The sequence below is a fragment of the Nothoprocta perdicaria genome, unplaced genomic scaffold (assembly GCF_003342845.1).
Source record: "Nothoprocta perdicaria isolate Ctin4 unplaced genomic scaffold, notPer1 scaffold_7, whole genome shotgun sequence".
In the NCBI taxonomy this organism is placed as follows: domain Eukaryota; kingdom Metazoa; phylum Chordata; class Aves; order Tinamiformes; family Tinamidae; genus Nothoprocta; species Nothoprocta perdicaria.
The window spans coordinates 9,450,395-9,465,309 of NW_020455976.1; the positions used below are offsets into that span (position 1 = coordinate 9,450,395).

At 39.3% G+C, this 14,915-nt stretch overlaps 1 protein-coding gene across 5 annotated transcripts in view; it reads right to left on the reverse strand.

Moving 5' to 3' along the window:
- Window positions 1-849: 849 nt before the first annotated feature.
- The window catches only part of FGFR2 (fibroblast growth factor receptor 2), a 69,063-nt gene continuing 54,997 nt past the window's right edge, over window positions 850-14,915 (reverse strand). For 3 of the 5 annotated variants that reach the window (XM_026050640.1, XM_026050644.1, XM_026050643.1), the window contains 8 exons: window positions 14,207-14,328; window positions 13,460-13,570; window positions 12,539-12,729; window positions 9,927-10,049; window positions 8,765-8,835; window positions 6,661-6,798; window positions 6,000-6,105; window positions 2,159-2,323 (listed from right to left, as the gene is read on the reverse strand). In XM_026050640.1, coding sequence (XP_025906425.1) covers window positions 2,159-2,323; window positions 6,000-6,105; window positions 6,661-6,798; window positions 8,765-8,835; window positions 9,927-10,049; window positions 12,539-12,729; window positions 13,460-13,570; window positions 14,207-14,328 — 1,027 coding nt within the window. Of the gene's footprint in view, window positions 2,324-4,741; window positions 4,811-5,999; window positions 6,106-6,660; window positions 6,799-8,764; window positions 8,836-9,926; window positions 10,050-12,538; window positions 12,730-13,459; window positions 13,571-14,206; window positions 14,329-14,915 lie in introns of all 5 variants that reach the window. The other 2 variants (XM_026050641.1, XM_026050639.1) reach the window with 2 other exon arrangements.

Sequence of the window (14,915 nt, forward strand, 5' to 3'; positions counted from 1 at the left end):
TGTGGTAAAAACGAGGTTAGACAGGTAATTTTACCTTTCCTAGGTAATTTGGAAGAATAATGTGACCATAAAGTTCTCCTTTCAGTCTCAAACAGAAGTTATTCTGTTGTGTATTTCTTTTTGTTATTTTCAAGTAAAAAAAGATACATTTTTTTAAAGAAATCCTTCTATGACTACTGTTTTTCCATCTGTGATGCTCTTCTTTTAATCTCCTACACAAATGGTACAGTTACATCCTCGATATGAATATGAAGTCGCTGACTAGAGGATAGAGCCTGACTGCATTGAAAGAGGAAATATATATTGATATTGTGACCACTTCAAACCATTCAAACCATTTTCCAGCAGGCTTGTGTCTCAGCCCTGCACACACTAATGTTTGTATGTATGTTTACTCAAACAAGCAGTATCACTCATGAGGAGGCTTTTAATAAGACGGAGGCAAGACTAGCATYCCTGAAAGAACAGACTGGTAATATGGGATCTGTGATAAAGCCAAAAGGAAGCATTTTTGGATGCGTTCCATCCCTTGAAGTCCAGGAAACCATTTTGTATGACACAAAGGATTAGGAAAAATAAGCTGCATGACATTTATTTTGTAATTTTAACATTAATATCTGTAGAAACATTTTATTGTCAGTACAAAAGTTAACAGATTTTTAATACTTTTTACCCAWTTTTTTTTAAAAAAGCACATAAAACAGTGTAATTTGCATTCATACTGCATGGCCGTATCAGAGTTAGAGAGCATTCTGAAAGCAAAAACACAAGACTCTGTAAAAAGATACAAATAACGTGACATTTTAGCAGAGGCCAGTGCTGTATCTGCTGTTCTGGAATGGATCAGAAGGAAATATTGGCGTCACCATGAATTAATCCCTTAAAAAGATGCTGATATTCCTACGTCAAACTGTCATGATAACAACTTCTCTCTTTCTAACTTAAGTTACAATAGGGATATTATAAAAGGCGATTGCTAGGCCAAAAGATCTGGAACATATTATCAAACTCAGGGAAGAGAATTCTAGTTAATTTGATGCATGTGCAATGCAGAGTAGAAGCTCAGCTCCTCTTAGACTGCTGCATTTTGCTATGCTTAGAGCCAAATTAATTTCTTTCCTTACTTTAGGAATCCATTTACAAGAGTTTTGTTTTGTTTGTGGGGTTTTTTTTGTCCTTGTTTTGTGCCTTTTGGCTCTGAGAAACGTTGCTAAAGCGTTAAATTGTTAAAGTGACAGGTATGCAGAATAAAAGACTTTCTTGTTAAAGGATTTGAGTTTCATAAGAACAAGCATCTGACACCAAGGTTTTTGAAACACAAATAAATCAAAAAGTTTAATTCCCCCAAATTAGTTATATACTGTAAATATTTCTTTCTTTAAAGATCTGAAAACTAGTAAAGTCCAAGCAATATATCTACTAGTTCTCTGTGCTGCCTGCATAGAAATGCCATTTAAATTACAAAAACACAACAACCCTATAAACGATTAATTGCTTTGTACATTACCAATTAGTTAATAAATTAACGATATACCATTTTCCCTGAAAGCAAAAGTATTTTCCACCTTTGGATGGCGAAAATTAAGAATTCTGTGTAAGAACAGCATTTAGCAAATAGCTGTTAAAAAAGAGACTAATTTGCTAGGTGGATTGGGACATCCATTTTTAAATCAATACAAAAAATAATTCATTGTAAATATATAATATATATATTTATACATATTCTGAATATATTTACATACATCCAGCACCTATATACTGCATTTGTGCTCTGTAAGTGTGTGCCAACATATATTTTCTCCAAATATTACAAAATAAACAAGAAAGGCAGACCCAGAGTTTGCCTCAAGTCCAACTGGTCCATTGTACAAAGTCTCTCGCAGCTTACAGTGAGCCAGAAAATTGATAGTGATGGATATCTAGACACAGCTCATGAACATTCTTTGTTGGGAGTATTTAGAAGTTGAAAATTATATAATCCTTTATGTAGGTYCTGTCTGTTTTCCTCCAAGTTTTCCTTTATTTCTTCTTCTTTTTCATATTTCATATGTACAAGCAAAACATTAAGGTCCTGGAGACAAGATTTTGTGTTTTGTATATGGTAGGTAGCTTGATGTTCTTGTTTCTTTATTCCTCTATACATTAAAATGATTTCTTCTCATGTTTTAACRCTGCCATTCATATGTTGGTACTTGGGAAGACAAGGTTCATAAGGCATTGGATCAGGAGAAAAAACAGAGTCATCACCTGAAGAACATGAACTCCTAGTATCAGGGTAACTAGGTGAATACTGTTCAAGAGGTCCACTGAGGTCTAGATACTCCTGTAACAAAAAGACATAAATTGCATTTTAAAATACCATGTAAAACTCACAATATTTCCACTGCTCTGATTTGGCTTGGTCATACAGCGGGCAAAAAACAGGTAAAAACTGACATTCAGTTCTGTAATTTTAGTGCACACAAAACYGTCTGGTGCTTAAATATCTGATAAAACAAGGAATGCTCAAGGACCTTAAATAAAAGGGCTTGAATAAATGGAGAAAAAGAAACCAGTAACACCATATTTTTGTGAAGTCTAACATCATCAGCATTAGCTGTGTCATTAGAAATAAACATGCCAACCACATCAGAAGAGGATTTTTTACTTGCAATGATAAAAATGAAWTTGCAGCCTAAATAGAACCATTTTTCTTTAGCATATGGTAATGATTTGGAGATGGATAGATACTTCCAATTTTATATTCCTTTGGTCAGTTTGAATATCTGTTTTATATTGTGTGATATTAAATCTGTGTTTAAACATGCAGTGGCATATGTGCAAAAAAAGCTGAAGGCAAAAAAATCAACTTCACTGGATCTGGATTTTTTTCACTGTATTTTTTTTCTATATTTGGATTTCTTTCACTGTATTTTTTTTCTATACATGTGTGAGTGTGTGAGTGCACACATGCGTGTGTGTTTGTGCATGTGCCAGAGCAGCCATGACCAAAGCAGTCATTAGAAAAGGAAATAATATCTGCTGAATCCAAGCTTTGGGTTATGGCTCTTTCGCTAGAAACAACAGTTTTGGCAGGAGAAGAAAGTTATTTTTCCCCCTTGAAATGTTCCTTCTCTTTCAACTTCTAAAGGGCAGCTGCATTCATTTAAATGCAATCTCTTCATTTGCTAAACCACAAGTTATGATCATACTGACGAGACGAGTCTTCCACCTCAGTCAGTATTTTATACCGCTGCACTTTGGTTTGGGGTAATTTAGTTCTTTGGTTAACATATTTTCTTAAGTCAGAAATTCAAATATTAGCATACTATAGATTAAAAAAAATCACCATTTTAAGAAAGGGAGGAGAAATGTAAGCTTTAAAATGCTGACAAATGCAGTATTCAGCAAAAGAGGTTGTACAATGCAGTTTGCATCTATGATTACCTCCTAATTTTCAGAATGGATTTGTAAAGGAGCCGTGGGGATGATCTTGGCAGGAAGCAGAGTGTGGTACATTTGTCGACCAGAAATTATCAAATAGATGGATTAAATTTCTGAAGTTATCAGACACAGCTAGTCAAAGTTTTCCAATAACGCAATTCTGAAATCAGGATTGAAGGTAGGATCCTCACATCTTGTCCAGGCTCCTTATCCAAAATAAAGGACCAGAATCATGAAAAGGGGTGTAAAATATCTTACTTCCAGCATCAAGATGGTTCTCCGTTTTGATACATCAGTGACTGCTGCAAAAAGACCCCATGCTGTTCTGGGCAACACTGTGTGATACTCTGGGACACGCGGGCAGCTGGGGCTTTGGAAATAACAGGTGATGGTTCGGGAAGGGCAAGAGCCGGACACAATCTTCACAATCACTTGCACAAATGCAGAATGAGATTCTACTGGCTCTCATGGCCATTTGCAGGGCTAGGGTCAACCTGGGTTGACCCTAATGTCAGCTGCCCTTTTATCAGAATGGAGAGGATAAGCAGAAGTAGTGTCAAACCAAAGCACTTCAGGGAAACTGTGTGGATTACACCAAATCAGAGGTCTCAAAAACACAAGCTATGGGGGGCAATGAGACAAGCTGAAACACTCCTAAGACACCGAGTAAGAACACACCAGGTCTTCAAGAACATACAAGGTGCTGCGAACAAGAGTGAATTAATTTGCTCTCAATGTCCTGGGTAAACCCAGACAAAAGCAGAGTCTTAGGTAGTAGGGTTAGATATTAGGAGGAGCTTTCAAGAGGTGATGTTAATAAAATGCTGCAATGAGGTGTTGAGAGGTGATAACTACAGCAGAGATCTTTAAGAACATGTTATGTAAACATCTGTCAGACAAAGATATAGCTGATCCTCCTCTAGACCAATTGGATGGACTAGTTGAGTTCCCAGGGTTTTTCCAGCCTTTTTTTCCAATCTAAAGAAATTTACATAATGCTAAAGGCCTTTTCAGATTACCTTTGAGATCATTCCAGGTCCATTAGCAATACTGAATTGGGAAGGCAAAATGAATAAAAAAGAAAAAAAAGGAAAAAAAATAAAGAAAAAAGGAAGAAATATCCTTAAAGTTGTAGGCCAGAATCTCACTCCTGAATGTGCAAATTCATATCCAACCCAAGCCACCAAACATTCGGCAGTGGCAGCCAGCCCACCTCCAACTGGTCTTGTGAAATCATATATAAATTAGGCAGGAAAAGATCCAGTCAGTACTTGGATGAGGGGAAAATGTTAATAGTACATAAAGTGATGTTACTGACTCAGTAGGGAGCACATATTCCTGCGTCATCTCTGAGCCACTCTTGAAGGTGCCACTTTTCAGAATAAGCCTTAAAAACAGAATCCAGAGAAATTACAGCTCCTATCAAAGCCAAATGATCTTTTTCAACCAGAAAGGTTAGCCTACCCTACTGGCAAGATGATCATCCTAAATAACTTATTTAGATTCCCCCTCATCTTTATTGCGCACGAGCTTTCCTAAAGCTGCTTCACAACTGATTTTTTTATTTGTCATACAATTCTGAAAAATGAGGAGGTAATGTTGGGGATCCACACAAAAGGAACCACACAAGTCTTTTTGTCCTMATAAAGAAGTCCTAAAATTGTATCAAATCAGAAAGTTCAATTTTAAAAATGGTCAAAACAAGTTACTCTGACATTTTTCTCTAGGTGCTTTTTCTTTTTATTTATGTATCATTTCTCAAAACAAGTTGGAATTTGCAAAATGCTTGTGGRACACTAAGCGCTTTCTATCAAAACAGATTTCTACCAAAAGGAATACAATCCCCACTACTTGTGTGAATTTCCTCACAGGTGCCTGTGATTTACTGGTAAGAGAACTGATCCCTAGGTGAATATGCTAATCAGTGTGTTCCTTGCTAAGATTAATAATATTTCAGACCTCTAAAGCATTCTGTTCACATCAAAACCTTTTTGCATGCATATATCCCAACCTGAAGCAGTGTTAGGCAGGACCTTTGGATAATTGGATGGCTGCTTCTACATTCCCTGCGGGTCCTCATTCCCTCCACAGAGGGTTATTTCCATGAACCTAATTCACTTTCAGGCATATGATCTGAAATCTGCCATTGGTGATTACTCCTCTTCTGACCTACATATCATAGCTGGGAATCAAACGGAGTCGATAATTGAAAAACATCATGAACTCCAGTTCCCTCCCTCACATAAAACACATGTTAAAATATAAACACTGCCTCCCAACCTGCCACGTGTATTCCTTCTATATGCTATGCTGAAAACATCAAAAGATGCAAAGAGAAACAAACAAAAACATTTAAAAGACGTGTTTCTGTTTAGTTAAGAAAAATCAAAGCATGCTGGCAAGAAACCCTGGATTTCATAGGATAGATAGTTTAGCTGTGTGTAACCTTGGAGGACAGTAGTGACAAACAGAATAACAAGAGAACTAGAGCAATACTTTGTAAATGAATAAATTCCATCCGTCTCCAGAGCCATATGTCCTCATCTACAGCCTATGAAGAGAAGCCATTGACCTACCTCATTAGTTGTGAGAGTAAGAATTCGATCCAAGTCTTCTACCAACTGTTTAAAAGTTGGTCTCTGTGAAGGCACAGCATGCCAGCAATCCCTCATCATCATATAGCTGCAATAAATGAACATTTCCTTGGGTTAATTAAAACTGAATGTTGTTCTCATAAACCTTTTCATACAGAGACATTGCTATTGATGAGAAGTAACACRGTGAGCACCCCACTGTCCTACTCATGGTCCAACTGTTGTCCCGTAAACCAMGAAATACCCTCACTTCTGTCATGGGCACATTTCGATTCTTAGGTCATTTCTTGCCCAGATTCTAAATCACAGTTTGGTGGATGAGAGCCCATAGCTTTCTTCTACGCTGGCAATTTCAATGGTATTTCATTTCATTTGTTATGGTAGAGACAATGGCCTTTGAAAAGGCAAGAAATTAAAATGGGGAAAGAGTCAAGGGTCAGACTCAAATGTCAGAATCTGAAAACATTCTTATTGCCACTGGTAAATAAYGTTGTGTCAAAGGAGAAGCTTCCCAATGTATTTTGCTGTGTACAAAAGCAGTGTGATACTGAAATTTTTAGAGCCTGCCTGGGGTAGCATCAATTGGGTGAATTCAGCATGGTTTGGTTCCCTTGATCTCTGTGCAGTAAATAAGGATCCTTACAGTTCATTGGTGCAGTTGGCAGGTTTATCCATTCGATGCCCTTCTTTAAGCAGCTTAAAAAGTTCCTCCACTGGAATTCCAGGGTAGGGTGATCCTCCTAAGGTGAAGATCTCCCACATTAATACACCAAAGGACCATCTGCAGAACAAAAGGAAACACTGCAGTATTAAATGTGTTTTAATGTTGAAAACAAGTCTCTTCCAGGAGAGATGCAAGAAGTTGTGTCTTGCAACTTCCTCCTTCTCTGGAGGTCTCCCAAACCTGCCTGGATGCCACCCTGTGCCCTGTGCTCTGGGTGTCCCTGTTGGAGCAGGAAGGTTGGACTAGATGATCTCTAGAGGTCCCCTCCAACCTTAATCATTTTGTGATTCTGTGAGATTCTGTTGGTTTGACAGATCACTCTCCTATTTTCTTACAGGCAGCACTTCTGGTGGATTTACTCAGTAGGAACGAAGCGCATCAGGATCTAGTCCCAGACTGTCTCCAGACCAGCTGCCAATTACAGCCTCCAAGAGAGTCAAACTTATCTTCATGCTCCTGCGCAGGTCTGACTAACCCAAGCGGGACATCAACATGCAAAGTGCATCAGGTGCAAAAGCAGCACATTGAACAGGCACTGACCCAGGCACAACCACAGGCACATCCATAGGCTTCGCCTCGTGTGCTCTGAGCGCCCAAAGAACTACTTGCAAAGCTACTGCAAAGAACTACAACTTCCCCATTTAATTATTCACAGAACATTCACACAGCTAAGTGGGTTTGCAATCATGTGCTGGGCTATTTTGGAAAAAAAAAGAAGGTTCTTGCAAATGAGAATATTTTGCATCAGTCTGCTTTTTGTCAGGAGACAAAGGAGGACAGTTTGCAGCCCGTCCTGCCATCCCGGAGCTTGCCTCGTCCCGTCTCGCTGGCAGACGACGGCTCCCTGGCAGGCTGTGCTGCCAGGTGAGCCACAGCACAAACCTTGCCCTGCCTCCCGAGCGTCTCCGCAGCTCCCCGAGCTTTACGGTAAGCTGTACGCACCAACTTACAATAATATTATCTTTAGCAGTCTGCAAAGCCACCATGGGGACAGGAGCCTYGAAGTTTCTGCACCGAAGATGTTATTTTAAAAAATTAAGCGTGATCTACCCTTAAATTGTGCATAGAGTTTGTTTTTAAATGTAAAGGTTTGCAGGAAAAGCCTACGTAACTGCTGCTCCCAAGGAGAGAGCACCCTGGCTAACGGAGTTACCCTCTATTATTTTCTCCAATCTKTTCTTTTTTGTTTCAACCCTGCGCTGACATACATTAACTTTTACACCTGCTCTGGGAAGCATCCAGCCCTTTACAGTTAACAGCTTTGCTTGGAGAAACAGATAAGATGGGATCTTCATCTGCATCGCATTAGAAAATAACACATCTCCTTAAAGTACAGTGCATCCGAGCACTGTCCGTTTGCCTAGGAAACTTTAATAGGAAGCAGAATAAATCCTGAGAGGTTGCATCAGCCACGCTATACCGTGCACACACATTRAAAGATTTTGACATGTCAGAGCCCAGTGATTTCCTACCCTTAACACGCAAAATACTGCTGGGAAGCAAGATTTCTAAATTCAGAGAAAACCTTCCTAGTCAGCCCATTCTATGCTTTACTGTAAGCAATATTAGAACAAACTTAGACGAGAATTTTCAGGGTCTTTCTTCTCTCTTTTTTTCCCCCCCTCCTCTCTCTCCCTTTGTTTCCTTCTTTCTTAAACCTGAAGGAAGTCCAGAATACGCCAAAAGCCAAGCAAATTAGATAGACTCTTTGTAGCTGCACATCCGTAAATAAGTTCAAGGGGGGAAAACTTCCGCACTGACAGAAGGAGGTTAGCGTTTTCCACCTTTCATGTGCTTTGAAGCTGGGCAGATTAGTAACAGAGCACTGGTTAGCAGTCTACCATAAAATCCTCACTTTCTAAGGGCATGTCCTGTTCCATCTATTAATATGTGAAACACAGAATGAAAACGCTTGAAGGTAAAGGACAAGAAAATACATTTAAAGACACTCCCAAACTTTAAGAAATCCAAATAAAAAGAATTTCCCTTMCCACCCTTCCCCAAAATATTCAAAGTTGCTTACACGTCACTTTGGTGAGTGTAAACTCTGTCAAACAGAGCTTCTGGAGCCATCCACTTTACAGGGAGCCGGCCCTACGGAGGGGAAAAGGAGGAATGAAAAATTAATTCGTGATGTTTTATGGATTGATTTCAGCATTGAATTTTTAAAAGATTAATCAGCTCTCAGGAATCAGTCTGCTAATGCTAATATATCTTTAAAATTTAAAGGAAAAAAAGTAAAATCAGCTACAGACAATTAAGGAAAATGGATATACACATTTAAGATAGAATTAAAAGCACAGAGAGAGCCCTCAGAAGCCCCCGGATTGTCTTCTAGAAGGACATCAAGGCGAGGAGATCAACATGGAAAAGATCACTCTACTCCGGTTTTACAGCAAAAATTTCAATAATTCTCTGAAAAACAGGCCTGCCCACAGCATTAAGCTGGTCTCTACACTCCAGAATTTTGTTTTGCTCTTCAGCCTTTTGCAGCATCCTGAAGCTTGTGCAGTCCCAAATGCCTGTGGCTTTGCACAGAACTCCGCTCCGAGCCCAGGAATCACACTAAGTYGGAAACGAGACGGGATCAACTCCCTTCAGCGCCCACACACCTTCACCTGCTTCCTCGGCCCTTTTGCAAGTGTGCCAATTCAGTTTCCGTTAAAATGCCATTAATCACATAGTATGATTGATAATTAATATTTTGTAAAAACGTAATTAACCAGGATCTCTGAGAACGAGCTGTTCAGGTGTTCCAAACCAAGCACCTCCAAGAAGCACCTACATTTCAAACATTTCACCTCCTTCATTTGGTGCAGCTCATAGAGCTAAATGGTGACAGAGGGGTAAAAAGCAGCTTTCTCAACTCACAGCACCTATTTGAAACTGCKGCAGTAATTGCTTTACAACCAAATGCAGGCAAAATGCATAAAGCTACATGCAACAAACACTTAACACTTTAAAATTTATAACAAATCATACAACAAATAGTCTCCTTAGTTATCTTTTGAACTAACCGTTACTGTAAAAGGGGATAGAAATGCTTATGTCCTTAATCCCTGTTTTCTTTCTGTGATTAAAAGTTRGGCTGCTGTGCAAGAAGTCCATTAGGATTACAATCACAATTTTGAAGTGAACCCTGAAAGAAACACTTGTTTCCAGAGATACAAAAACCTTCCACTTACATTAGTAGTCTTTTTATAATAGTCTATGTTGTTGATGTCTCTGGCTAAACCAAAGTCTGCGATTTTCATCACATTGTTTTCTGTTACCAAAACATTTCTTGCAGCTAAGTCTCGATGGATACACTGAAAAAAAAAAAAAAAAAAAGAAAAGAAAAGAAAAATCCCATTAAAAAAAAAGTTTGAAATTTTTTTTTTAATGACTTATATTTTGCTATTGCTGAGGGCTTGGGTGGTGACCAGCATGTTCCAAGCTGTTTGTGATTCACTCTCCTTGCCTGGGTACAGGTATTGCAGCATTTTCATTATAAACACTGTTAATGAGAGCTTTATGACGTTGCTCCTCAAATTATACTGGATCAACAGAGCTAAAACCTGACATTCTGGATCACTGCAACCATTTTTAATAAGAGGGATTTTAAAATGAGACACATCTACCATACATAATTTTAAAGCAGATGTCTAGGGCGTGTTTATTTACTTCAATCATAGCACTATAACAGCTTAATTTTGAAACAAAAAAAAAAGTCTGGGCTTGCTGCTTGCTTTTTAAACAGAGATGACAATGAAACTAAAAATGTTATGCTCTCAGAATGTTCTCTTTGTGTTCTCCTAGACATTTGCAACTGATATTCCCAACATGGGAAGGGAGTTGTGGCTGCTCTGGATGCTGCTTCCATGTTCAAGCAGACTTCCTAACAGTCATACAAGGCGCTTTGGGAATCTCCCCCAGATATCTTGCTTCTTTCCAGGTTAGATAACCTTTTTTCCCCCCCTTTTGGTGGGAAAAAAGCCATTTTGGGTTATACTTTATGTGTTCTCCCTCCTTCAGCATGTGCACAGGCATGATGGACCAAACCACAGTTTTTTTATAACAGCCAGTCTCTCTCTTGTGTTGTGACCTGCCCTGGAAACCCTGAGATCTCTTAATCCRTGGGTAAAGCAAGTCTACAGAGTTTCTGCTCTGCACTGGGCTGGCCATCCATGCGATGTAAAAATGGTATCCTGTTTGCAGTGTACCATTTGCAATGGCCCACTTCCTTAGGGACAAAAATTGCAGSATGCACCCAAACTCTTCTTTCTCATATTAAAGTTATGTTCTGAGATGGTTGTCTTTGCATTTATATTTTAATGTGATTTTTTCTTTAAGTCTCAGCGAGGCCTTTATTGGATCGAAATAGCAAGGAAAGTGCTCTTCTCAGTGTTTCAGCTTTTGGATGGTGAAAATACCATGAGAAGATCAGCCCTGTTATTATTCCAGTTCAGTAAATGACTCTCTAAGGAGGAAAAAATAGTGAAATACAAACATAACTTGTGAGCTATCTGAGGAACCAGACAACACAGCTTTACTCTTTATCTTCACCTCGAGTTAGGCAATGTCCTACGTTCAAGTTCAGCACTGCACTGAACAAGTGCTGTTAGAAAAGGACTGGATCAGGATGAACTGCCTCTGCTGTATTCATCTGTACGAGCACACACCTTCTTGGCAGTGCCCTACGACAGGATTTCAGAGCTTCTCAGGTGGACATTTGGTCTCAAGATTTGCCAATCARAAAGATTTCTTTCACAATCATTTTTTCTTTTTTTCCTAGGACACGGCTAATTGACAAGCCASTGCTTCATTAGTCTTAGATATTCTCCTTGGTGTACCTAATACGATACCCATGCTTATTCCATTTCCTCCTTATATCATGCATACATCTGCTAAGCMATAAAAAACCAGGACGACCAAAGGCTTACACTCAGCTCTCCTCTTCGATTAAAAATATCTCCATACTTGGGAGTGGACACAATCAGAAATCATTACAAATTCCCCCACTGACTCAGCACCTTGCAGGAAACTTAGCACCAAACTCCAGTGGTCTGGCATAGACACTGTCCAAACACCACCCAGGGTATCCATGACTGTCTTCCTTACAGCCACAACATGTTTAGAGAGTTTGTTACACACAGCTATTTAGGATTCTATAATTACAATTTAACCAAGGGATTGGCTGAAGAAATGTTTGAAGAAAATTTGAAGAAATAAGTGTCTAGGCACATGAAAGAATAAATAAGTTCTTTCAATAAGCTTGCACTCCTGACAAATACCAGTTTTAAGTAAAGCACATAATTAGAGTGACTAATTATTTACTACATTTATTTTTGCCTCTTCCATTCACAGTTTCTKCCCAGGTATCTTGTCATCTTCTCAACTCTATTATCATTTCTCAGATCCTTCCCATAACGGAATTAATTTACTTTACATCATTATGTGAGCTGAGCCAGTAGATTTGTCAGGAAACAGAAAGCAAATGGTGCCTTTGTGTCTCGAGAGTGCAGCAGTGTGGTTTGTGTAACCCAGTGACCACCTGTGCTATGAATTCAAAGTGAAGACTTATATTCATATCAAGGACAAATGATCAATTCTGGCAAAGTTAAGGCCAAGAATGAAACTTTGTTTACGAGTTTTCCCACCGATTCTCAAGGGCAYGGATTATGCAACTCGTTGGGAAAAGGCTGTTCTCTCAGCACATTCTTAAACAAAAATAACAGAACAAACCTCAACTTAAAAAAAAAGTACCAAGCAAATATGTACCAAGTTCTTTGTGCAATATTTGCCGAGTTCTACCTACTTTTTGTGAAGCCAAGTACTCCATGCCTCTTGCCAACTGGTACGTGCAAGACACTAAGTCTTTGAATGTCATCTGCTCTTCTGGAACCCTGTTAATGTCAAATGAATACTCCATGCCAGGTGGGCGGCGTGCTCGCAGGTACTCACGCAGGTTTCCTTTGGAAGCATATTCTACTATCACGTACAGCGGACCTTTGGAGAAACAGAACCGTGTGAGAAGTGGAATAAGGTCAAAAGCTAAAACCATTTTAAGTCAAGAACCTTTTGGTGCTTTATAAACATTTCTTAATGCCATTCGCTTATTTACTGTGAAATCAGTAAGCATGACTGGAAAGAAAAGGAGATCAAGACTTTGTTAAGCTACTGGCCCAAAGCTACATAGCAGGATAGTGGCAGGGCTACAGCTGGCAATAAGAAAGGACCTAAACTCTAACCCAGCATGTCCTCCTTCCAGAAAATATGCCACCATCTGAGAAGCAAGTATTTTCAATGCAGAAATGCCATTGCAATGGCAAACGGCAAAATAAGACGTGCAAAACAAGCAAACAAACAAAAACAACAACAACAAAATAGTAGTATATATAAAGCAAAATGGTTCACTTCAAGTTTAAAGGATATAAGTTTTAGTAAGGTAGGACTGACAATTCAGAACGACAAACATAGCTAAAATCACTGTAAAATTTCTATTTTCATTACATCAAGAGATTAGAGAAACATAATATACTACCCTTTCTAATGTTAAAGCTGCAATGCATCTTTATAATCAGAGACAGAAGTTCGAATATTGCTGCTAAGCTAGGGAAATAGCTAAAAATCCCATCACAGCATGACTGTTTCCTTAAAAAGTTCTGAAAAATGATGATTAATGAGACTTTAAAAGACCTATTTGAAAGTCCTAGCTTACTTTCTTCTCTCTACTCACCATCCTGGGTACAGGCTCCAAGGAGATTGATGATATTTTTGTGCTTCCCGATCATCTTCATCATCTCCATCTCCGACACGAGGTCGGATAGATCTTTTTCTGTAGCATCATCTGTAGAAGAGACAAGTTCAGTTCATATTTTGCRGTGTTCCAGCTTGAATTTTAAGGATCACCAGCTGGTGTAAAACATGTGTGCTTCAAAATGCAGACTATGGGATTTGCTTTCCAGTATGTAGGGTATAGTATACAGAGTCATATGACATGTCCTAATAACAGTAATCCAAGTCTCTTTGATAGACTAACCAGGTCTTTGGTCACATCCTATGTTGAAGCAACGCATTAGCAYGAGACAAATGATGTTCAATTAAACAATTGAACAATTCACATCTATACCTTTCCTAAAAGTTAACTTTATAGCTAAATTCAAAATAAACAGGCACCTACCACCTGGAGTGAATGGCTGCACAGAGTGAATCTAGACATTGACAATCTCTGCTGTGAACAAACCTAAACGCAGGGAGACCTAGGGAATTCTAATACCTCTATTGGCTTGCAAATACCCACTACTAAGGATAAACAGGCTGTCAGGGAGCCAGATTTACACTACAGACCACTGAAGGCTGAGGTCAACTATGTGCACTTTGACCCTCCCGCAATGACAGAGCTGGGATGCCACAAAAGAAACTTTCTGTGGGTAAAAAAACTACACATCACCCATCTTGAGCCCTAATAAGCCAATTTTCTTACCTTTCAACATCTTCACTGCCACAGTCACTGCTTCTTTGGGCCTGTCTTTGTCGATTCCCACCGCTTCAGCCATGACAACTTGCCCAAAGCAGCCTTCCCCAAGGGGCTTACCCAACGTCAGCCTAGAGGTGTAAACAGGGGATTAACACACAGCATCTGGTGAAAGGATGGAGCCAGCGAAATTCCACAGCTAAATATAAAAAGCTTTCAACAACTTGCTGCAGCATGAGGCTCTTATCATATGGAACTAATGAGACTCTGGGTGCACACCGGTTTTCACGCACGCTGCAGTATGTTTTCTTAGTGACAGGATAGTGGGCATCTAATACAGGCAGATCGATTGTTAAACCCAGCTTTTAAGCTCTCCTTATAATAACAGAGGCTGTATTTGATGGCGCGCTGGTCGGATATGCAGAGCACACAACGCAGAGCTTGGAAAAGCCGAGGGAGGCAACTAAAATTCAGGATGTCAGACCAGCCAGCAACACGCGAGCTTTTCATGTCATTGTAAGAGGGCCGTTTTTCTTCTTTTTCATGCAAGGAGATGAAAGAAAGGCTTCTTTGTGTGCGCTGCCATGTGTTTGCTTTCAGGCAGCTGATGATTTGTGTGGTAAAGGGTGGTATCAAAACCAGAGGCATGTTTTAAATAGCACGGKCTCCTATGATATAACGGCACAGTGCAGACTGAAAGGAAACATTCAGACGTCCT